The sequence below is a fragment of the Sinohyriopsis cumingii genome, chromosome 18, assembly GCF_028554795.1.
Source record: "Sinohyriopsis cumingii isolate HCF-2022 chromosome 18, ASM2855479v2, whole genome shotgun sequence".
Taxonomy (NCBI): Eukaryota; Metazoa; Mollusca; class Bivalvia; order Unionida; family Unionidae; genus Sinohyriopsis; species Sinohyriopsis cumingii.
The window spans coordinates 47246176-47270884 of NC_142978.1; the positions used below are offsets into that span (position 1 = coordinate 47246176).

The 24709-nt window shown below is 36.3% G+C and overlaps 1 protein-coding gene across 3 annotated transcripts in view; it reads left to right on the forward strand.

Annotated features, from left to right (window-relative positions):
- LOC149776567 (tRNA N6-adenosine threonylcarbamoyltransferase, mitochondrial-like) overlaps positions 1–24709 on the forward strand; it is a 44500-nt gene that overhangs the window by 13993 nt on the left and 5798 nt on the right. For all 3 annotated transcript variants that reach the window (XR_016416065.1, XM_089941034.1, XM_089941035.1), the window contains exons 4-8: positions 5627–5689; positions 7791–7920; positions 9363–9570; positions 15859–16007; positions 22914–23044. Coding sequence is in view for 2 of the 3 variants with exons in the window: in XM_089941034.1 (XP_089797160.1) it covers positions 5627–5689; positions 7791–7920; positions 9363–9570; positions 15859–16007; positions 22914–23044 (681 nt within the window). In the remaining variant the exon portion in view is untranslated. The remainder of the gene's footprint in view (positions 1–5626; positions 5690–7790; positions 7921–9362; positions 9571–15858; positions 16008–22913; positions 23045–24709) is intronic.

Here is a 24709-nt window from a genome sequence, read left to right on the forward strand (position 1 = left end):
CCAGTTCCAACTCTTTCACAGTCATTCACCAATTTAATTCATACACAATTAACAAGTTTGGTTTCGAGTTCACTTATAAAGTAAATAGTTAAAAGGGTTTCCATGCATCACATAAAAAAAGGTTTAGCTTATTGGCTTTATGTGAGTGAATGCCTTCAACTTCAGCATGGCTAGATCACATGACTTGCAGTCATCAGTAAATAGAAACAGGTAAAATTCCAAACCAAGCCAATTGCCCCGTCCAACATATGGTTATTAATTTGTTTTGAACCAGAGTAAATAAAAGCAACAATTGTATATGTAAAAAACGATAGCGCCCAATATTTAAAAAAAAATGAAGTTGTTGATCACTGTCTCATGATTACAGATTACAGATTCTTCTACACAAATGGAAAAAAGCAGAAAGTGACTGATCGAAGTAATGTCTTTCTGAGGCTACCAAAGAGATGAAGCAGTTCTTAGGGAAATAAAAACTGTCTATCTGAGGCTAACTAAGGGATGAGGCTATTCTTAGGGAAATAAAAACTGTCTTTCTGAGGCTACCAAAGGGATTAAGCAATTCTTAAGGAAATAAAAACTGTCTATCTGAGGCTACCAAAGGGATGAAGCAATTCTTTGAGAAATAAAAACTATCTGAGGCTACCAAAGGGATGAGGCTATTCTGAGGGAAATAAAAACAACTTTAAACCACTGACATTGTTACTGTAACTGAAGTGTTGTAAAAATTTGTGACTTGTTACTTAATCTCATTTAATGGTCTTCCAATCATCTTTTTTCTTGCAACATGGTATGACTGAATTAGTATTTTTATTGTGGAAATGCCATTTAAAAAACCCCAAAGCTCCTCATACTTTAGATGCATAATCATTACTCTGCTGTAGATTTATCAACTAAACCCCTATATCTCGGAACCCAGTTATGTCAATGATTGTTTGACACCCCCCAACATAATCAAGACAACCGGGTTTGACTGTATTAAGACTAGTGAGCAAATATCTGTCCCATATGGGCCTCTTGCTTAATGGTTAAGTGGTTTGTAGTGTTCAGTCTTCTTAAAAGTTTTAAAACATCAAAAGAATCTCACCAGTTTCATGGAAATTTTGATGTTGTACAGGACCGGACAGAATAATAGCCAGGACTATTTTTCTGGTAAAATTGATACTGTTATTGCACAGTGTACACCAATGGTTATGCAACAGGGACACAACTGTTATTCCACAGAGACACCAAGTGTTATTACACAAGGACACCAGATACTTTATAGCTATAATCATTAAGCTTATGTATATGACAATACTGGTCTTCCAAGAGTATATTTTACTTGCTACCATTTTATTGTTTATTAGGTTCCCTGCCACTACCTAGGTGTGATTTTTATTTTGGTATGACTCTGTGGGCGTAAACTAAGTAAATGAAAGAAGCAAAAACGTTTTGTAAAATTTACAAATAATTTAATTATCAAAGTTATAAAATGAAAATGTTAGAGGAAATTATGAACTGAATCCAAACTAATCCTAAAAAGTTATATTTAAGTCCAGAAGAATTGAATGTTCTGAAAGATTTTCAGATTATTGAATGAACATATCACAATGGCAATGTCAAGAACTCCTTTTAATAATCCACAGTAGTCTCAGAATAATGTTTTCGAGAGGTGGCAACCTGATTATTCTTGGAGATTTCAACTTTCACTTCGACTGTCCTGGAAACTCAGATACATCAAAACTCATAGATTCCATTATTGTTTTCAACCTCAAACAGTCAGTTAACCAACCCAGCCATAAACATGGTCACATTTTAGACTGGATTCTTCATAGACCTGATGATAACATTCTACGGTCCTCCCTGGTATCCCATGACTTTGCATCAAATCACCTCTGCATTATATGCCATCTTGACATATCAGTCCCTAACCCTCCAACTTTATCTGCTACTAAGAAAAACCTCCGTATGATAAATAGAACCAAACTAATGCACAACATCCAAGCTAACCTAACAACTTGATTACCTCCTACCGCAGAACAACTTGATAACTGTCTGCGTTCGTTGCTTGACAAACATGCCCCAGCTACCAAGTGCAGAGTATCAATTCAAACGTGTTCTCCATGGTATAGCGGTGTTACGGACCAGCTTCGTACTGCTAAAAGAGACAGCCGTAAAGCTGAGAGGCTCTGGCTTTCCACCAGACTCACTATTCATAAGCAAATCTATGAAGTCGCTAAGAAGAATGTCACAAATATAGTCCATGCAGCTAAATCAGCCCACTACACTACTAAGATCATGGAAAGTTCCAGCTGCAAAGAGCTCTTCGAGATTACTAACAAGCTAATGTCAAGGAACAAATCAACACCACTTCCAACTACCTTCTCTCCAGTCGAGCTTCCGGATATGTTTGCAGATTTCTTCTGTGACAAAGTACAAACCATTAGAGATAAGCTTAACACCACAATTTCAATTGACTTATCGTCACCATACAGTTGGGATACAGAATTTGAGTGGCAGCCATTAGCAGCATTTGAACCTGTCTCTGGATTTAGTACGTACAATCCTGATGAAGAGTGCACCAGAGTCATGTGAACTTGATCCAATTCCAACATCACTGCTGCTTGAGTGCTTAGATCCAGTATTGCTTTCACTAACTAATGTTATTAATACCTCTCTCTCATCCGGGGAATTCCTATCATTTTTCAAAACTGCCATTGTAAAGCCTCTGCTGAAGAAACCATAATGATTTAAAGAACTACCGCCCAGTTTCTAATCTCCCATTCATATAAAAAATGTTAGAAAAAGTTGTTCTATCCCAGCTTGTATCTCATCTAAATTCAAACAGTCTTTTTAGCCATGTACAATCTGCATATCGCCCTTGCCACAGTACTGAAACTACTCTTCTAAAAGTAGTTAATGACATTCTCTCTGCGTTGGATAGCGAAAAGATTACAGTCCTCACCCTCCTTGATTTGTCTGCAGCATTTGACACAATAGACCATGATATATTACTTCACTGTATCCAGCATGAATTTGGCATTCATGATACAGCCTTACTGTGGTTCAAGTCCAACTTGGTCAACAAGACACAAATTGTATCTGCAAATGGAATACACTCCAGCCCAGTTGATCTATGTTGTGGTGTTCCACAATGGTCTGTTCTTGGACCTGTTCTCTTCATTCTGTACACTCAGTCGTTCTCAAGTGTCATAGATCATCATCCAGTGTCTCACCAATTGTATGCTGATGGCACCCAAATATAAAAAATATAGCCACCCAACTGAAGTTGATGCTACCATCCAAGGTGTAGAGAGGTGCATTTCTGATGTGAAATCATGGATGACTGTAACAAGCTGCAGATGAATGATGATAAAACTGAGGCCATTCTGATTACAACACAAAGACTTTCTCATTCACATCCTTTACCTAAAACAATAAATATCAGCAACGCCGACATTAAATTCACACAATCATCATATGAAATAGGAATCCAGACTAAGAATAAATCCAAAATAGGAATGAATCTGATTGCTCAGTTCTTCCCATTATTTATATCTTCAGGAATCTATTACAACTATGTCACACTATACCCCACATAGAAATCTTACTAGTCAGTCTAATATTTCAAAATTCATGTGACCTAACCCATCCAATATGAAATAACTTAATTCTTCTAACAACTTTATTGACCTGTCCAATGGGAAACAACCCCAAACTCATAAACAGGTTTCATTATTATATTATTATTAATGGTTGAAAACATCTACGTCAACAACTATTCATAGATCCTATGCAATCTACACTCTTAATATCTTAAAATATAACTTTATACATGTGTACACAAATTAAGTATCTAATATCTTGACTACATATGATCAGTACAGTTTATATTCATGAAAAAAAACACACATAATTTAGACACAATTGTATACCAAGAGTCACAAAAATATAGAGATACAAAACAATATACTTGCATATTGGTTGGGTCTAACTGCAAGCAACATGGATCCTAATATGCTGATATGCTGTGGCAGAACAGTGTCTTTGTTGTTTGTTATACTGATTTCTTTTAAAAGGCTACATAGACTTTAATCTGTTGATGCATTATGCAAGAGCAGATCTGTATCTGTGCAGTTTGCAGTAGGACTTGAATTACAAGCGCCTATATATGAGAAGTGAAGAAACTATTTTTTCCTGGTGGTCATGTGACATGTATATTGTGTCCCTTGCCATTTCCCTAGAATTATCAGATAGTGACATCTAGATAACATCCAGTTACAATTGATAATAAAAATAAGTGAAAAATAACGAAGAAAAAGAAAAAAGTATATTTTAACTCGTATATTTGCCGCTTTGAAAATATTGTTTGCTGTAAGATTGTATGAACTCATGAAAAGAAAATATTATTTATCATTGTCTAGCCATATGGCAATGTATAATCACATATGGACAATCATACAATCATGATTTTCATGTTGGATGTTTTGCACCAGTTCATTATTTAAATTTTTTAAAAACTTATTCTAATATGGCACAATGTGCCTTCCTGTATTTATAGGTTACTGCATTTCTATGGAAAAATATGATCAAGTTTTTTGGATGGAATACAGTGCGACCTTGGTAGTGCAGTATGTCCATCTGACAAAATGAGTTTGTATTTTGCCATACAAATGCAGTAACCTTTTTATTATATGCTCATTTTTTTATTCTACCTAAGGCTCAATTATATTAACAAAATACACTACAAGAAACAACATATATGAATGTATGCCATATTCCAAACTAAATGCACAAGCGCATATTCATCATTACATAATAACATTATTACTGCGCATATAACTCTGCCCAGATAAATTTGAACTTAGTCGTGCGCTCGACAAAACTTTCGAAAGAAAATGGTGTGTCTAGTTAAAATTGAAATTTGGAGTCATATTGTGAATGAATGTGCATTGCAACAACTTGTCCATTTGATCTGGAATGAATAGATTTTGGTATTTGTTTTGATTCTACGAAATTTAATGCTTTTTTTCATTTTGAGTGCTGTGAGGAGGATGTGATTGCACTTATCATCGAAATTACAGTACAATTTTGAAATGTATAATAAGATTGAGAACCTCTGACATGGCTGATGTAATTCAGATTTGCAGAACTAAGAAAGTATATTTTGAGGAACTTCAGGATGTAAAACTAAGTATATTTTTTTGCCATTTTTATCACCGGCTAAAGAAGACAGTATATGACTTGTCACTTGTTTGTTATTTGTAAGGACCTGTTCTTGTGTCTGTTATATACTGTAGGTAGCCTAAATCCGTAATATTGTATCAATGCGGAATGTGTCAAAGCAGCTGGTATGTGGCAGTCCACGCAACATCTGTTTTAGTTCATTCAGAAACAAATTTAAACAACCACAACGTAAAGCACCTCTTACACAAGTGTACATGATTTGTTTGCAAATCAAAAGTGCTAGCATATACCTCCATTGTTTGTTTACAATAGAAAGTAGTTCCTTTATGCATATGAATGCTATATGTGTATTGGCACGTGGGTTCAGTATCAGGTAATACTGCTTGATTCTGACAATGTAAAGTTAACGGGGGAAAAAATGAGCATATAATAATTGCAGTTATTTTTGTTCTTATTTCAGTGTCCAGATGATTCCTATTCATCACATGGAAGCACATGCCTTGACTGTCAGATTGATAGAAAGGTAGGCCCAGTCCTAGACTGTCAGATTGATAGAAAGGTAGGCCCAGTCTTAGACTGTCAGATTGATAGAAAGGTTGGCCCAGTCCTAGACTGTCAGATTGATAGAAAGGTTGGCCTAGTCCTAGACTTTCAGATTGATAGAAAGGTAGGCCCAGTCCTAGACTGTCAGATTGATAGAAAGGTTGGCCTAGTCCTAGACTGTCAGATTGATAGAAAGGTTGGCCCAGTCCTAGACTGTCAGATTGATAGAAAGGTTGGCCCAGTCCTAGACTGTCAGATTGATAGAAAGGTTGGCCTAGTCCTAGACTGTCAGATTGATAGAAAGGTAGGCCCAGTCCTAGACTGTCAGATTGATAGAAAGGTAGGCCCAGTCCTAGACTGTCAGATTGATAGAAAGGTTGGCCCAGTCCTAGACTGTCAGATTGATAGAAAGGTTGGCCTAGTCCTAGACTGTCAGATTGATAGAAAGGTAGGCCCAGTCCTAGACTGTCAGATTGATAGAAAGGTTGGCCCAGTCCTAGACTGTCAGATTGATAGAAAGGTTGGCCCAGTCCTAGACTGTCAGATTGATAGAAAGGTTGGCCTAGTCCTAGACTGTCAGATTGATAGAAAGGTAGGCCCAGTCCTAGACTGTCAGATTGATAGAAAGGTTGGCCCAGTCCTAGACTGTCAGATTGATAGAAAGGTTGGCCCAGTCCTAGACTGTCAGATTGATAGAAAGGTTGGCCCAGTCCTAGACTGTCAGATTGATAGAAAGGTAGGCCCAGTCCTAGACTGTCAGATTGATAGAAAGGTTGGCCTAGTCCTAGACTGTCAGATTGATAGAAAGGTAGGCCCAGTCCTAGACTGTCAAATTGATAGAAAGGTTGGCCTAGTTCCAGGCTGTCTATATGATACAAAGATAGGCCCATGTCCAGACTATTAGACTGATACAGAGGTAGGCCCAGGCTTTGACTGCCAGATTGATTCAAAGGTAGGTCCATGCCCATACTGTCAGGTGAATACATTAGTAGGCACATGCCCTGGCTGTCAGATTGATAGAATGGTAGGCCAATGACCTGTCAGACTGATACAAAGGTAGGCCCAGTCCTAGACTGTCAGATTGATACAAAGGTAGACCCAGACTGTCAGATTGATAGAAAGGTAGGCCCAGGCCCAGACTGTCAGACTGATACAAAAGCAGGCACGTGCCCTGACTGTGATGAAGGTTAGAAAGATTGGCATATTCCTTGACTATCAGATTGATACAATGGTAGGTTAAGTTATTTTAGTTGTTATTTGTAGACATTCCTATCTTAAATAAGAACAAGAGACAGTTTTAAAATAATTTAGCATGAATGAGAAATACTAGCATGAACTAATCTAGAATTGTAAAGAAATTTATAATTAAAATAGTCATGATAATGTTTGTTCTCTGTGCCACAATAAAAATGAAAAGTCTAGGGGAGTGGAAAGTATCTATAAATATGTTGATTTAGTCACACTTGACTATTAAGCAATGGTTGGTGTGTGGTTTAGAATAAAGTTTAGAATAAAGTAAGGAAGATAGTAATAGGACAGAGAAGAGTAATGTTAGGAAAGACAAAGGTAAGTAAAGGAGTGTCAGTGTATGTTTTTGTCCCTTTACACTCAGTGCAATCCAGTTACTGTAGCGGTGATGGGATAATGAACCTTAACCGGCATAGCCCTGAGAATCACTAGGTCTCACTTGTATCTGACTGGTTCATTAGAATGTGTTTTTGGAAAGCTCCTGCTTGTGAGATACCAAGTTAGGAGCTTCTGCAATTATTGATGGTAATTTGCAAAAGAAATTTAAAAATAAGAAAAAGTGTAAAATAGCTAAACATCAACCAAAAGAAAATTTTATATCTTACTTATAAGCAGGTACCTTTCTTGTTCTGGAACATTTAGGACATGTCTTTCATTTAATCTTGAACTTAGTTTTCCTTTTTTATTCCACCAGGTCACTGATAAGAATTGTTACAAATTGCATTTCTTCTATTCTTTTTCTGTCTTTCCTGCATCTAGAAGGTATATTTCTTGACTTAGAGCATCCATCCATGATTGTAATCTTTAACTTGCACATAATTTTTCTCCCCCAGAGTGGATTTCCCCTTCCTGGTTCTTCTTGTGAGTGGGGGTCACTGCCTTCTGGCCCTTTCTAGAAACGTTGAGGATTTTCTGCTAATTGGAAAGTCAGTGGATGACTCTCCAGGGGATGCCTTTGACAAGGTGAGGAGTTCATATTCCTTCTAATTTTTTTAATTAATTCTGTATTAGGAAAGAAAGAAAAAACTAGACTGAAGCCTTTATAATTCAGATTAGGTGCATTTACAGCTATTTTTGTGTGCATGTAAATTAACATGATTCAGTATCTTACCATTTTTTTGCATCCCTTCAATCTTGGTTAATGTACTATATTACAAAACCTCCAAGATATCACTTAATAATTTTAATTCTAAAGGCATTTTTTTTTTTTACTTAAACATAACACAGCATCTGCTAATTATGAAGCAGTCAACGCAGTCACATCACTTTGTTGTTGTTGCTGTTAGGTTTTAGTGCTATTTTTCAGCACATGATAGACTAAACAAGGTGGCTAGTATAACTAGTAGAGGAAGAACGGAGGGGGGGGGACCCAGTAAGAATCACCGACCCATGGGAAGTGACTGGGAAGCTTTCTCACATACATTGGCCGAGTCTGAGCTTGAACCAATGCAGACAGAGGTGAAATTTCAATGATCATTAGAGGTGAGAACAGTTGTCTACTGTGCTACCCAGGGCCCCTCACATGATTACACTCAACTTCTAACCTGTTACCTGGTGCCTCTAATTTACATGAAGAGTGTCTTAATCTTCCTAGGGTGAATTGAAGGTATACTGTTTGTATAAATGGAGGAAGAAGATACATGAAATTATTCAAGCTTATTTATAAGGAACACATTTTAGCTGTTCTTAGCCTGTTTGAGTTGTCACATTTTATTAATGGAGCAACAATCATCCATGATGCCATTTACTTACAACAATAGTAAATTTTATGCTGTAGGTGTGATGCTGACAAGGGAGTATACAAAAGTTAATCACACAGTATTCTTGTATTTGAACAAATAAAAAAAGATATGAACATAACCAACCACTGAGGAGTCCTTTTGACTCTATGATTGCTGGGTCGTAATATATGTGTAAGGTTTATAGAAATATGGATTTTGAAACAAAGTTTTCGTGTTTATAGGGTTGGTTCAAAGAAGTTTATGACTATTAATAAATTCTAAGAAAATAAAAATGATACCAAGCTAAAGCTTTAGTCCATAAATATTTTACATTGAAACATAAATGTCTGCCAATGGAAGAACTTAACATTAAATAACCAGTAATCATAGAAGTCAAGGACAATTCAGAACACTTGGTCATGTTTTTCATTATAAGTAAATATTTAATTTCTCTTGTTTCATTTGTTCATTTGCTAAATATGTTGAATGTTTACAATTATCTATAATGTACCCTCTTATTGATGAATTTTAAAATTAGAGAATTTAATCAGAAGCACAACATAAAAAAATGACCATGACTTAAATGGAATCCATCATCACTAAAATCTTAGTTTTCAGTGCCATCTAAGGGGCCACGCTGAATCTTTTATAATCATTGTTTAATACATAATTATACATTTTTAGACTGCTAGAAGACTGAAGCTGAAAAATCTTCCTGAATGTAGTGGATTGAGCGGAGGAGCATCTGTTGAGCTGATGGCCAAAAAAGGGAATCCAGCTGCATTCAAGTTTCCACAGCATGTGCTTGCACGCTATCCACACTGTAACTTTTCTTTTGCTGGACTGAAGGAGATAGCCAGAAGAATCATAGAAGAGGAGGAAACAAAGCATGGTATGGTAGGGCATGAACATTTTAATTTCTGACTCACTTGTCCAGGTCCAGTTGGACCCTACATTGCCCATGTCTGCACAAGTTCAGCAATGGTCATGCAGCTAAGGCAGACATACAAAATTCAGTAAGCCCTTACAGTAGATATTACGTTTTACTGAGGTTGAGGAAAGTGTTTGATGAAGATAGGGCTTTGACAGGTGCTGTGTGTATTGCAGGCTAACTTTGACAATTTGCTATAACACTGGTCAACAGTGAAATCATTACTGACTTGAAAAGGCCCTAATCTGTAGTATTTTGGTGTGCCGAACACGAATATAACCGTGAAAAATTTGTATTGGCTCTCGTTTTGAAGATATTCATATACCTCATTTTCTATGTTTCACTGTGTAAATTTCTCCAGTAGGACTGCAGCAACATCCGGAATAATGATGTAACATTGCATAATACCATCATGCTCACATCATCCACAGTTGATTGCATCATTTTCTGATGCAATGCAATACTAATGCCATGCGGCTGCTGAAGTAAGTTGACGTCAGCAGTGTACTATACATGTGTAGGCCTATTATACTAATGCCAGGCGGCTGCTGAAGCTGACGTAAGCAGTGTACTATATAAAGCCCAATCAGATAGGTTCAGCATTTAAAATATTTTAGACGTTGTGCGAGACAGTTCAAGCTACTGTTACATAAAACTTATTATTTTATCCATTTACGTACAATAAAGAACAGTAATGCCTCGAAAGTGTGTTAATACCGCGGACAATTTTTGCTATATTTGTGGGGAAGTGACATTTGCCAACCAGAAGAAAAGTATCAATTCTCAAGTGAAGAAGGCATATCATCTTTACTTTGGATGCAAGGTTGGTGACCAAGACAAGCCTTGGGCTCCGCATATATGCTGTGCTACATGTACAACACAGCTTTCACAGTGGTTGAATTGCAAAAGGTCATCAATGCCGTTTGCAGTCCCAATGGTGTGGAGAGAGCCAAGCAACCACCTAAATGACTGTTACTTCTGCTTGGTTCCTCCTCTTTCCGGCGGAATAACGAAGCGAAAGAAGTCGAGAATAGTGTACCCAAACATTCCGTCTGCATTGAGACCAGTTCCACATGGTGAGGGACTTCCTATTCCAGAACCTCCAGCAGAATATTCTCTTGATTCATCTGACGAAGACAAAGGTGAGTCGACCTGTTCTTCTCCTGGTCCATCAGCATGCAGTGATCCAGATTTTCACTGTGGTGCATCATCAACCCCACACAGAATAACACAGGAAGAACTAAATGACCTGATTCGTGATTTGGACTTATCAAAGAACAAGGCAGAATTGCTAGGATCAAGACTCCAACAATGGAATCTTCTAGAAGAAGATGTCACAATTACTGCATATCGAAAGCGCCACCAGCAATTGGAGCCTTTCTTCAGAAAGGAAAGTAATCTGATATTCTGTTCCGATATTGAGGGCCTCATGAATGCTTTAAAAATCACTCATGACCCACAAGAATGGAGACTATTTGTGGACTCTTCGAAACTGAGTCTCAAGGCTGTGCTTTTGCACAATGGAAACATTCTTCCATCTATTCCAGTAGCGTACGCTGTCCACATGAAAGAGACATACGATAACTTAAGGCAGCTACTGAATTCCATTGAGTATAACAAGTACAACTGGCACCTCTGTGGTGATTTGAAGGTAGTTGCCCTTTTAATGGGACTGCAGCAAGGATATACAAAATACATGTGTTTCTTATGCGAGTGGGATAGCCGAGCAAGGGAAATGCACTACATGAGGAAGGAATGGACTCACAGGCAGAATGTAGCCATTGGAGAGAAGAATATCCAACACCCAGCTCTGGTTGAGGCTCAGAAAATCTTGCTACCACCCCTTCACATCAAACTAGGTTTGATGAAGAACTTCGTGAAAGCCATTGACCGGAAGAAATCTAAGATGTAGTCAATGACTTGATTTTTTATAGGTAGGCTATTACAGTTGACCTTTTACTATTGGAATGCATTTCGTTATGTAAACATTAATTTCTTGCAGATTACAAAAAAACTAGAGCCAATTTTGCAATTTGACTGTCATATTCGTGTTCAGCACATAAAAATTGATAAGAATTGACTAATTTTATTTCAGTAACATGACTTTTGTAAAAATTTGTTGTCCAGTGTAATAGGTTATTCTCTACCACTATTGAATAATTCACTTCCACTTGTATCAGTGCACTTTTATGACTTTTAAGATGTTTTAAGGATTAAACCACACATTTTGATCAGTTTGAAGGAACAACTAGAAAATATTAAACATCTGATGAGCTTCACCTGGTTGTTGGTACTCAGACCTGGATCAATCCTGGACTTCTGATCACTATAATTTCAGGTCTGGCATCAATCAGGAGATATTTGCTTTAGGATGTATTAACCATCAAATTATTCTTGTAAAATATGAATTGTGTTGCAGAGGTGAAATGATACATTTGTGCCACAAATTGATAAAATTCATGATACACAGCCTTCAGTATGATACATTATCAGTTAATGTATTAATGGTCTTTTCATCTGTCGAAGGTTTGTCAGTGGTAGTGTGGTTCTGTTTAACTCATTCGGTCCCGATCCCATCTGTGGGCATGATCCGGTTTCTGCATTCAATGTCCGATCCTGCCTATAGTCGTGATTTGTATACTGCATTCAATGGCCGATCCCATCTCCAGGCGTGATGATTTGTATGTTAGATACAACATCTCAGATTGGTTACAAATGTTCTTTTTCCAAGAACTAAAACAACTATTAAACCAATCAGAAATGATTTTACTTTCATTTGTGGAAATTTGAATTGTTCAGAGGCCAAGGGTTACCATTTGAGAGCAGTTTCACTACACGTGGTCTGTTCATGAAAAGTAAAAAATGATGGCAGATGTAAGAATGGTTTTTGATGACGATGAGAGCGAAAATGAGGAGTTTCTGGGTTTTGTCTCAAAAATATTGAGCAAGCAGAGGAAAGATATGATCAGTAGTTGAATATTTTGTGAGATTTAGAATTGGACATAGAAGTTTCAGAGATTCAATCATCCGAAGAGGATGATGCTGATAGCGATGATGATAGATTTCTTGCTGACCTAGCAAATTGGAGTGATCATCTTCGGCCTGTCCAAATTGATGATTTTAGTGGACCAAATCCCAGACCTACAATAAACATGGACAAGGAAAAAAGAGAAATTTATTTTTTTCATTTGTTATTTCCAGAGGAACTGTACTCTGACATTGCAAATGAAACCAAGGCATATGCCCAAAAATGCATATTAGTATCACCAAACAAAACGTGGTATCCAACAACACCAGACAAGATAAAAGCTCTGATTGGGGCTTATGTTGTTATGGGAGTTCTTCCAGCCCAAGATATGTATTGGTATGAGGATAAACTTTTCCATCCTTCCTGCATTGATCTGAAATTTAGTCGTACAAGATTTGAAAATCTACAAAAATGTTTTAATGTGATTGACACCAGCAACAACCCACCTCGAAGAACACCTGGGTACGACAAACTGGCCCACATTCGACCAATATTGGAGCGTATTCACAACACATGCACTAGAGAATACAACCAACATCGTGAGGTGTCCATTGAGGAAGCAATGATTGGATTTTCAAGATGACTGGGGTTTAAGCAGTATGTTCCTTTAAAACCGACCAAGAGAGGCATCAAGGTATGGGTTTAAGCGGATCCTCATAATGGATATGTTGGGGACTTTCGGGTTTATACAGGAAGGAATGACAACAATCCAGAATTGAACCTTGGACAAAGGGTTATTCTTGATTTGATGGAACCTGTTTCATCTTGAACACCATGTCTACATCGACAGTTTTTTACATCTCCAAGCTTATTTCTTCAGTTTCGACAAAAATGTAGGTATGGCTGCGGAACAGTTCGATCAAATCGAAAGGGTCTTCCGTCTGGATTTCACAAAGTAAAGCTGAAGGAGCAGGGCCAAAGCATAATCAAACAGAAAAGAGACATGAGAGTTACAGTTTGGCATGACAAGAAGAATGTATTATTACATCTTTTACTTCACTTTAATTTGGAAAGCATTATGGTCTTGTCTTCAAACCAGATGAACCACTTCAGTGACCTAGTGGTTAGAATGTCCACCATGGATGAGGAAGGTCGTGGCTTTGATCCCTGGCTGAGTCATACCAAAGACATTCAAAAATGGTATTAACAGCTGCCTTGCTAGGCGCTCAGCATTACGAGGCTAGTGTTCGGACTGGTCGGCCTGGTGTCAGAATAATGTGACTGGGTGGGACATTATGCTACATGTCTGTGACATGATGCCCCAGTGCTAGGCATCACTATAAACTGCCACACTGCAGACATCGTAGTGATATGACTGAAAAATTGTTAAAGCTACATTAAAAATCTAAATCACACACACACACATACACACTCAAACCAGATGAAATTGAGCAATATTTCCTCTTTTAGAAAGTATTGAAAAGTTTAATTGATGTGCTTTACCTGGAATTGTGTTTTGAATTATGTGAGTCAGACATATAATCCAAACCGGAATATGCATTGCCAACATAGCGGAAGGAGTACATATAATAAGTGACATCATTCTAAAGGCTTCAGAATATGTTACACTAATTTTTGAACCAAAACTGGAAAACCCCAAAACAATTTCATAACTTTTCAGTCACCAGATATGTTTTAACAGGTCTAATTACCGGCATAAGGGATACAAAACTTCTGTGCTGTACCTTTGGCGATTGTTAGCAGCAACCTATAGACGTATAAACATGGATCAGTCCCTTCATATTCTTGGGGAGTATTGTGGAGTATTATCTCAACTTATAATTTACTATTCAGTTTTCTGGTGCAGGAATGCAACAGTGAACAGTAGCACACAAATATAATCTCTTATTTGCCTGGATTATGTTTTTATTTTAGTGTAAATCAAAGTGAGGTCAATTCAAATTTACAATTGGGGAATATTTACTCCCAAATTACCATAGATAGGAATTTAGAAAAAGCATGGGCATTGAATATATATATATATATATATATATATATATATATATATATATATATATATATATATACTTGTTATTTGTGTTTTCTAAAGGGATATGAATCATATATGAAGTTTATAATGTGATCTATACTCAAATTCATGGATTTATTATACACAAGTACAGTACTTAATGAATATGGATTGTAATACACTAATGTAAGTTGTCAATATACAAGTGTTTTTCACACTATTTTCTCTTCATTTAATCAAAAGCATGTATTTTTGCACCCACCCCACCAATATTTTTTAGGTAAATGCATCATTTACTTCAGCTAACTGACTTGGTTGGTTATAACATGGTTTGGTCTATAACACAGTTCCGTTCTGTGGACCCCAACTACCGTGTTATAGCGGGGTCACACTGTACCATGAGCATAGCTGGCAGCAATAGTAAAACTTGTTTCCAACCAAGTTGGATTTCAAGACTGGTGTATACCTGATGGTTGGAAGGTGACAGTGGTGTTTTTTTTTTTTATGTGGCATGCAAATAGAAAGTATGCAAGGGATAAAGGAGAGGAAAACAAGGCTCTTGAAATGTAGCTGGATGAGAAGCTTTAAGAGCTTAAAAATCCATACATAAAACATATATAGATCCTAGTTAATTATATTATACATAGTCTACAGTGGATTCTGTATTAACTGTGGGTAACACTGCATAGCTAATGACGACATTGGGTAAATATTTAAATTTCTTTAATGGATTATTTGCTGTGCTATGTGCAGGAGTACATTAATGTAGAAAATTCTTAGCACATGTAGATATTTGTTTATTTATTTATTAATTTTTCACTTTATCTTTAGTTTCATTTTATTTAGAAACAAACTCAAAACCATACTTTATAACAAATTTAATAAATGTTGTGCTCACCGTGGAGATAATCTTTAACTGCTTTGTGTCTTGAACACCAGAATTTTTTTTAAACCTTGGAATAACCTAAAATAAACCTCAAATTTCAAAAATATAAATTCACTTTTAACCCTGAAACAATCTTAATAACAAAATACTGTAAAAATTCTTATGAAATTATTTTTATTCTTTAAAGAGTTTGTAATCATATTTTTCTTTTTACAAATATGTTTGTCATGTATTATAGTAAGTTAAAATTTTTCATGGTGAAAACTTGTATACTGTCTCACGTTATAGTTTTGATTAATCTGTTATTTCTGGTTCCATGATTCTCTTTGATATGATGCTTTCATAGTCTGCTCATTCTTTATGCAGGTATTGAAGGCCCAAATCTTATTCCAAATGTGGCAGATTTTTGTGCATCCTTCCAGTTTGCAATTCTACACCATTTAGCACGTAGACTTCAGAGAGCTCTGCTCTTCTGTGACTTGCACAGCCTACTTCCAGTGGAAAAGAGGACCTTGGTATTATATATGACCTTATTTGTATCCATCAGTATAATGTATGCAGTAGTATTTTTATGGCACCCTAGTGGCTGTAAGGTGCCAGTTATGCCAGTGTAACAGCCTTCTCATTATTAACCATATACTTTTCCAGCTGAGTCATCTACTTTTACAACACTGCAACATTTTTTGCTACGTTGCTGCAATGACTTAGTCTTCTACATTTTTTGGTATATTGTTCCACTGACTTACCCTGCTACTTTTAATTTTGAACTGGCTCATTAACACAAGGCTGGTATAACGACTTCTCTTTTGGGAATTTTTAATCCCAGTTACATTTGGTCAGATAAAAAGAGATGATTCAATAGCATGTAGAAAATTTTAATTTTGTTTTGTGAAAATTAAGTGCTGCATATTGCATCTGTGAATTTGTTTGAAATATGAAATTGTAAAAACTGAATCTGTTACAAACGTATTAAAAAATTGTCCAAAAAGTTCAATAAATCCTGTTTAGATTAAAACCAAGTTAACATATAATTAGCTTCTTCAAGTATTCAGACAACTTTTGGTAATAGAATCATCATTTGTACTTTACTAAGTCTTAGGGCACATGGGGAAGGAGAGGGCATAACAGTTACGGCTTATATTAAATTTTTGGCTCCAAGGAGCAAAATGTAGCACAATCAGTGTTGTTGTTGTAAGTCATCATGATTCATGTTAAATTTGTTTCTGATACTGCATCAAATTTTGAACCTGTATGGGCAAATTTACCGTGGTACATCATGTTTTGAGTCTCTGTAGGGCATATTTTCTATGGTACATCATGTTTTGGATTTCTGTAGGGCATATTTATTATGACACATCGTGTTTTGAATACGTATAGGGCAAATTTACCATGGCACGTCATGTTTTGAGTCTGTATAGGGCAAATTTACCATGGCATGTCATGTTTTGAGTCTGTATAGGGCAAATTTACCATGTCACGTCATGTTTTGAGTCTGTATAGGGCATATTTACTATGGCACATCATGTTTTGAGTCTGTATAGGGCATATTTACTATGGTACATCATGTTTTGGGCCTCTGTATGGCAAATTTATCATGGCATATCATGTTTTGAGTCAGTATAGGACATAATTATTTACTATGGCACATCATGTTTTGAGTCTCTATAGGGCAAATTTACCATGGCAAATCATGTTTTGAGCATGTATAGGACATATTTTCTATGGTACATCATGTTTTGGGTCTCTGTAGGGCAAATTTATCATGGCATATCATGTTTTGAGTGTGTATAGGTCAAATTTACCATGGTATACTACAAATTAGGATTGCAGTTGATTGGCTGTTTCCTAAAGACTACTTTATGTTTGTTAACTTTTTTTCATTTAAAGATAAAATTATTAATGTTTATATGTAAGTTTCAAATATGTTTCTGTATTATTGAGCACATAACAATCTTGACAGCTGAATCAGTACATGTAAGTAACGTTAGTTTTTGTACTATTTTGTTGCATACGACATTCAGAGTATTTTCATTATCTTGGAACAATTTTAATTTAATTCCTTGTGTAAGGAAATGATGCATTTTCTTGTCAATGGTATATGTCCAACATATAAATCTCTCCAAACTAATGGCATTCATACAATATATACTTGTGTATAAGTCGAGCCTGACTGCAAACAACATAGATTCTGATCTGCTGTAGAATAATGCTGCTTGTTCTAATGAGAAGAAACTGCAAAGATCGATATCTGATGGCACTTTGTGATCTTCGATCTTGGTTTAAGCTGTTTGCATTTGGACTCTACTTACAAGTGAGTGTATACAGTACAAGAGATGCTCACAGGGCATGCAGTCATGTGATTCGCACAAAATGTGTATGAATTTGCATTTGGAAAGCAGTGATGGGAGAGAACTCCTGCAAATTAGTTTCAAGACATGCATATGAAAATGTACTCTGTGCAGTATACAGTTTTATTTAGCTGTTCACCTTCAAAGTGCTTGTTGTGGCACAAGTCAAGCTGGTCGAAATATTGTAGTGCTTGTCGCAATAATTATTTACAGATCTGGTTTCTTTGGTTTTTCATGAATGGTTGCTAAAGTAAATCTGATTGGCCCATAACAAAGCGTTCTGTCATAGTTTGAATCTTACATCAAGGAAGTTTTACATAAGCACATTTATAATATTGAGAAGTCCCAGTGTGGTTCATCTTTAGACTGGCTGATAATAGTGATGAAGGCAATTTATTTCTAAATTTAGTATATCAGATTATTGGAGCGGGGGGAAGTGTTAATGGAGATACCACTGAGTGATTTTGATCCTGAAAATGGCATTAAAATGAAGTCCTATGTACTGGACCAACAAGTAGATCTCCACTTTTATACTCTGACATTCCTGGTAGCGGAAATGTCAGAAAAAAAGAAGAGATCGACTTGTTTGTCTACCAATATACATGCTGGATGCACAGAAACAGATGGCATGACAGTCTTCCCCTCATTCTGGAGGTATTTTGAAATGTAGAAAAGGCTGTCTGCTAAATTAAAATACAGGCAACTTAAAAAGTAGATTGCACTTTCTATTCCTTTTCTGTTAAAATTAAGCCTTGTGGGTTCATATGCTACAGAACCATATAGCCTTGCAGAAAGGTTACAATAAATCTAATAAATAAGAAACTAAAAATGAAATTAAGAAATAAAGCTATTTATTTGATCAAAATACCTCAGTTTGAACAAGTACACTGTGGCATTAATGTACGTAAAATTGTGATACAGTAGTATGGAAATGTAAATCTGGCAGTAGATCGCTAATTCAAGATAGTTACACTGGCAAATTTATAAAGTTTATGTTAATGAAAAATACTATTTTGGAGCAGAAGACAATACCTGTGAGCTGTGGAAAATTGAACACAAAAGACAATACTGTGAGCTGTGGAAAATTGTACACAAAAGACAATACCTGTGAGCTGTGAAAAATCGTATGCAGAAGACAATACCTATGAGCTGTGGGAAATTGTACACAAAAGACAATACCTGTGAGCTGTGGAAAATCATACGCAGAAGACAATACCTGTGAGCTGTGGAAAATTGTACACAAAAGACAATACCTGTGAGCTGTGGAAAATTGTACACAAAAGACTATAACTGTGAGCTGTGGAAAATTGTACACGACAACTATAAAGAACAGTTCTCAAACTTGCTAAGCTAGCTCTGTCTATGCCACTCCAGAGGAGAAGACAGTGAAGAAGGGTTCTCAGTACAGAACAATATGCATACACAGATAAGGAATACATGAAGCTCAGAAACAGTCAACAGATTAATGCTTATACAACTAGAGGCAACATCTTTGAAAGATTTTGATTTCAATAGGGGTCTTACAGAGTGGAGTAGGAAGAAATTGAGATTGATATTGAAGTGTTTTACTAATACTGAACTATGGTCGTTTCCTCCTCCCCATAATTTTTGTTATTCCCCCCCACCATTTTTGTGACAAGGTGGGAAATCCATCCTGGAGCATCTCTTTAGTACTTACTATAAGGCCCTTCCCAATATTGAAACATTGTAAATGGAAATAGTTTAGCATTTTTAAGATCATTGGACTGAAGTCACAATCTGCTGAATGGGAAAACTTGTAGCAAAGAATATGATGGCTACCGTATATCCTCATTTATAAGTCACTTCCAGCTTCAGGCTGCACAGGTCTAGCTCTACTCTCTCATCCTTACTGGCAGATCAGGGATTTTGCAGTTTTTTATGAGTAAACAGTTGAACAAGCAATACAGACCATGATTTGCCAGCACATTTGTGATAGCAGATGACAGTCTGTATTGTTTGTCTGACTGAGTACAGTCAAACCTGTCAATAGTGACCACCTATGGGAAAAAGCAAAACTCCTTTGTTCTAGAGTGATCTCTGTACTCAAATTTACCTTTGAAAATTGGCTTTTAAGCAAATGCTATATATAAAAAAATAAATGGACCGCTCTGGTGGCCTAGTGGTTAGAGCATCCGCCTTGGATGCGAGAGGTCCTGGGTTTGATCCCCAGCCGAGTCATACCAAAGACTTATAAAATGGTACTAACAACTGCCTCGCTTGGCATTCAGCATTAAGAGGTTAGTGTTAGGACTGGTCGGCCTGGTGTCAGGATAATGTGACTGGGTGGGACATCATGCTACATGTCTGTGGCATGATGCCCCAGTGCTAGACATCACTATAAACTGTCACATTGCAGATATTGTAGCAAGATGACTGAAAAACTGTTAAAGCTACGTCAAAAATACAAATCACATCACACATCACATAACACCAGATATCATCGTCATCATCATTATAATTATTATGTTATCAAAATGGTTTTATATGCACTATTCAACAGTCTTAAAATAAAATACCGATGTTTTGCTTTCTCCCCAAATTTATGTTTCACACAAAATAACTGTACCCTGCTCACTTTAATCCATCCCATACATTAAATCATCACTGACTTAAAATTGATATTTGTTTGTTTCATGCACCATGACAAAACACTAATTTCACTTCTGATTGACATCTTACACATGACTGTAAAACAGAGGACTGACTTTTTGGTAGGCTACCTTGTATAAATTAGGCTTGAAAACATCTGTTCACACTTAAAGACAATATCTGGATTAGCCAATTGCTTTAACTTGCCAAGACAAAATAGTCCAGTTATGTAAGAGATTTGTGATGAATAGGGAATCAAATAAAGCCATATATTTCTGTTTTTGTGAGTCATGAACTAAAATATCACCTTCCTCCTTTACAGACAAGTCTGAAATATTGAATGACCCCTGACCCTAATGAAAAGGGATGTAGCTCGTATCTCTTCTATATACTTAACTTTTTCTTCAGAGATAGCTTAAATTACAGGCAAATAGATTAAGATATCAAACTTTACCTGTCATGCTGGCACAGAAGCAGCTTTCATTTCTACTGTGATAACATAACTACATTTCCAGCTTTACAGTCATCCAGCAAATGAATTGCTTTGACCCTCTCCTGTAAGGATAAAAACTGTCTTGCAATCGAACCAAACATATTGATACCTTTGATTTAGACTGACAGTGTGACTGGAGTATGCTGAGTGCATTCAAGATATGAAATGTTTGCACATTGATTCACATGGTAAGCCTGAATCTAAACAATGCCTTGCATACCTAGAGCCATCACTGTTAATATGATCCTATAATAGTTTGAAGCCAGGGAGAAATAACTGGTGGTTAGGAAACACCTTCATACTAACAGGTGATTATTTACTGTATATACTTGTGTATAAACCCATTCGCATAAAAGCTGAGCCCACAACTGAGTAGATAAAAATTTTAAAAAGTGTATAACTCTTGTATAAGTCACCCCATAAATCCAGCCATATTGAAAAATCGTGTTATTGCTACTTCATCTCTGAATAAATGGTGATCTTCAGTACAGGATGTCCTTCACCTGCAGGTTAGGCAGGTGATCTCATCTTTGGCAATCTGCAATAATAATATATATCAGTAGTAACTTAAACATTTTCAATATTTAGGCCTTGTCCCTTGGATAAGCTGAGCTCCCATCTTCCAGGCTTCTATTTTTTCCTCAGTTATTTGACTTATACATGAGTATATGCGGTACTGCTTGGATGGAGGAGATTTGAATGGTTGTTGACAAGTAGGAAAGATTGGACTCTATATACAGTATTATATTTGTATGGCAAAAGAACAAATAGGCGGTCTTACAAAACATAGAAATAATTACAACTGTTATCCATCACTATAGGGGGCCCCGAGTGGCCGAGTGGTCTAAAGCGTTCACCATTACGGATCACTGCCATCTCACCTCTGTCTGCGTGGGTTCGAGTCTCGGATTCGGCCAATGTGGGTTAGTGAGAAAGCTTGCCAGTAGCTTCTCGTGGGTTGGTGGTTCTTTCCGGGGTTTTCCCGGGTTCTTCCTCCACCATTAATACTGGCCGCCATGTATAGCCTATTGTGTGCTGAAAATGGCATTAAACCCTACAACAACAACAAAACCATCACTATAACACTGTTCATTGTAGTGATAAAAGTGGACTGTCTTATAGGTGAGGTCATGTTATTGAGATATTTTCTTGAAATCAGTGAATAGCTGATACATTTCACTGAGTGGGTGAAAACTCCGCATTTCCATCAATGGCACTGCCATGAGTGAAAGTTTTTGACCCACAGGATGAAATATATTCATCAGTCACTCAGAGAAAGCAAATTACCTTTTTATTTTATGCACTGATGTAGCAATATGTACTACAGATTGAAGTTAGTTATTTCTTACTGTATCCCACATAATAATGTCAGTAGTTTACTGTTTATGTTCCGCAGTGTTCTTTGTATATTTGCATAGAATATATCTGTAGCAACATAATTCTCCTTCCCACATGGAGGTAAAATAGCACACTAAAAAAATGTAGAAAAAGTATATGTACATTTTGAGTTTTAAGCTTGGTTTGTCTGAATTCAAGGTGACCATACCTACCACTAGACTATGCAAGCATTTTAAAATATCTCAGAATTATTGGTTCTGTTGTTATTGATGTCTATCGAGGAGGCAGTGAAAAAATATTTCTGGTATTCCACTTCATTAAATTAACAAATTATTTTTCTTTGAAAATCCATTATTTCATGGCATAGCATAAAATAATATTAAGCATTGAAAAAGATCAATGACAGACCCACCTTATACAGAGACTGTCTTATAATGATATAACTTATAGTGCGTGAGCATTGCATTTTGATGTTGGGGAAAAGTTAGCTCTGATCAAGAGATTGGCCTGTCTTGTGAAGGACCTCTTTAAGAGGGGTTGCACCATAATGTAAACATAATTTGTTATGACTTCAGTGAAAATTTATGCTCAAATGTATTGATGTATAATATTTGTCCCCTCATTTTTTGTAGGTTGTTTCAGGAGGTGTGGCTAGCAACATGTACCTGAGAGAAGGTCTTCAAAAAGTATGTGATTTGCATGACTGTCATCTAATCTGTCCACCACCAAAGTTGTGCACAGACAACGGCCTTATGATAGCATGGTAATTAAAGGTTCACATTGTAGTGTTTGAAGACTTGAGGATGTTAATTGCAGTTTTGTTGTCACAAACTGAGTTTTCTGGCAGTGAATCAGTGTATCTGGTAAAATATACTATTGACAATAAAATCATATTTATCGTCCTGAAAACCCTGAACACAAGAATGTTATTTTCATTTCAATACACGTACCAAATGTTTGTTCAAATAAAGCTGAAATGTATTTGTTTATAACACAGTTTTCAAAAGTATATGGTGAACGTCACTTCGTCAAATTCTGATGCTCATTCAGTCAGAAAGCAGTCATGTAGACAGTAATGTATACTGTCAGACCTTTGGTTAATGCTACTTCATAATTTTTATAACAGTAAATTGTTATTCTTCAAATTTCATTCATTTGTAAGGATATGGGAAAAAAATCATCCATTCATCCTGATCATTAGTGGTATTTGGAACACACTTGTCCCTTTCCAATGTGAGATGAATAACTTTGATGCTCTGAAAGAGACTCGGAGGCAGTTGGAGTGATACATCCCAAATTGGAAAGTTTTGCATGGTGGATAACATCTGGCTAGATGCATAAAGAATAAAGACTCATATAATAATGGATGTTAAAAATAACACTCAACAACATTTCAAACATGAATGAAATACCTACTCATTGAATCTTAAGGTCTACTGGTCACACACTAGAAGAACTTATGGGATGATCTTTGGTCATCATCTGTCGATCCATTAGCATAAATTATTGCTACTTCTCCTAAACTACCTGGATATTGCCATGAAACTTAACATACCTTCATCACAAGGTCTGGTTGGTCCTAAAATGGTGTCGAAAAGTAATTGTCCCCAAAAGATTTCTTATCATTAATAGTTATTCTTAAATGAAAATAGTGCTGCACAGAAATTGAATATTGCCGTTCACAGTGGCCATCTTAACAAACTTGTTTTGCTGACTCCCTGTGAATAGATATTCATATCAACATGGAGTTCTCACTAAGAATCCTTATGAAGTCTAGTTGATCCAAAATGCAGACCTGATGCATGATATTATGCCACCACAGCAGCCATCTTGAAAATCTTGTTGTGTCACATCTACATAGGTTTTTCATCAGAAGAATTCAGATACTCAGTTGGTCATGAATAAAAATGGTGCCACTCGAACATCTAAATTGACCACCACTACAGATATCTTGAAAAATCTTGTTATTGCTATTACCCCTGAATAACAACATCAGCTTATTACTAAAATATTTGTCATATTTTCTGGTCCTATATGAAAACTATCGTCAGACATCCAATATGGCCACCATAATATAGTCCTCATGAATGTAAGGCACTTAACTTTACAAATCCCCCACACATCTCACCTTTGTCTGCATGAGTCTGAGGTTTGTCTCAACCAATATGAGAAAGCATGCTAGTAGTTTCTCATGGTTTTGTAGGTCTTCCCTGTGTCTTTATGGGTTCTTTACTAAATATATTGATGCCATGTATAGCCTATCATGTGCTGTAAAGTGGCATTTAAACATTCAAACCAAAACCAAGCCTTAATGTATAGTCATTCTGACAAGGTATTTACAAACGAAGACTTCTTATGATGTCTAGTTTGTCTCAAATGAAAATGGTACTGGTCTGACAGTAACCATTTTCAAAATATCGTTGTCACT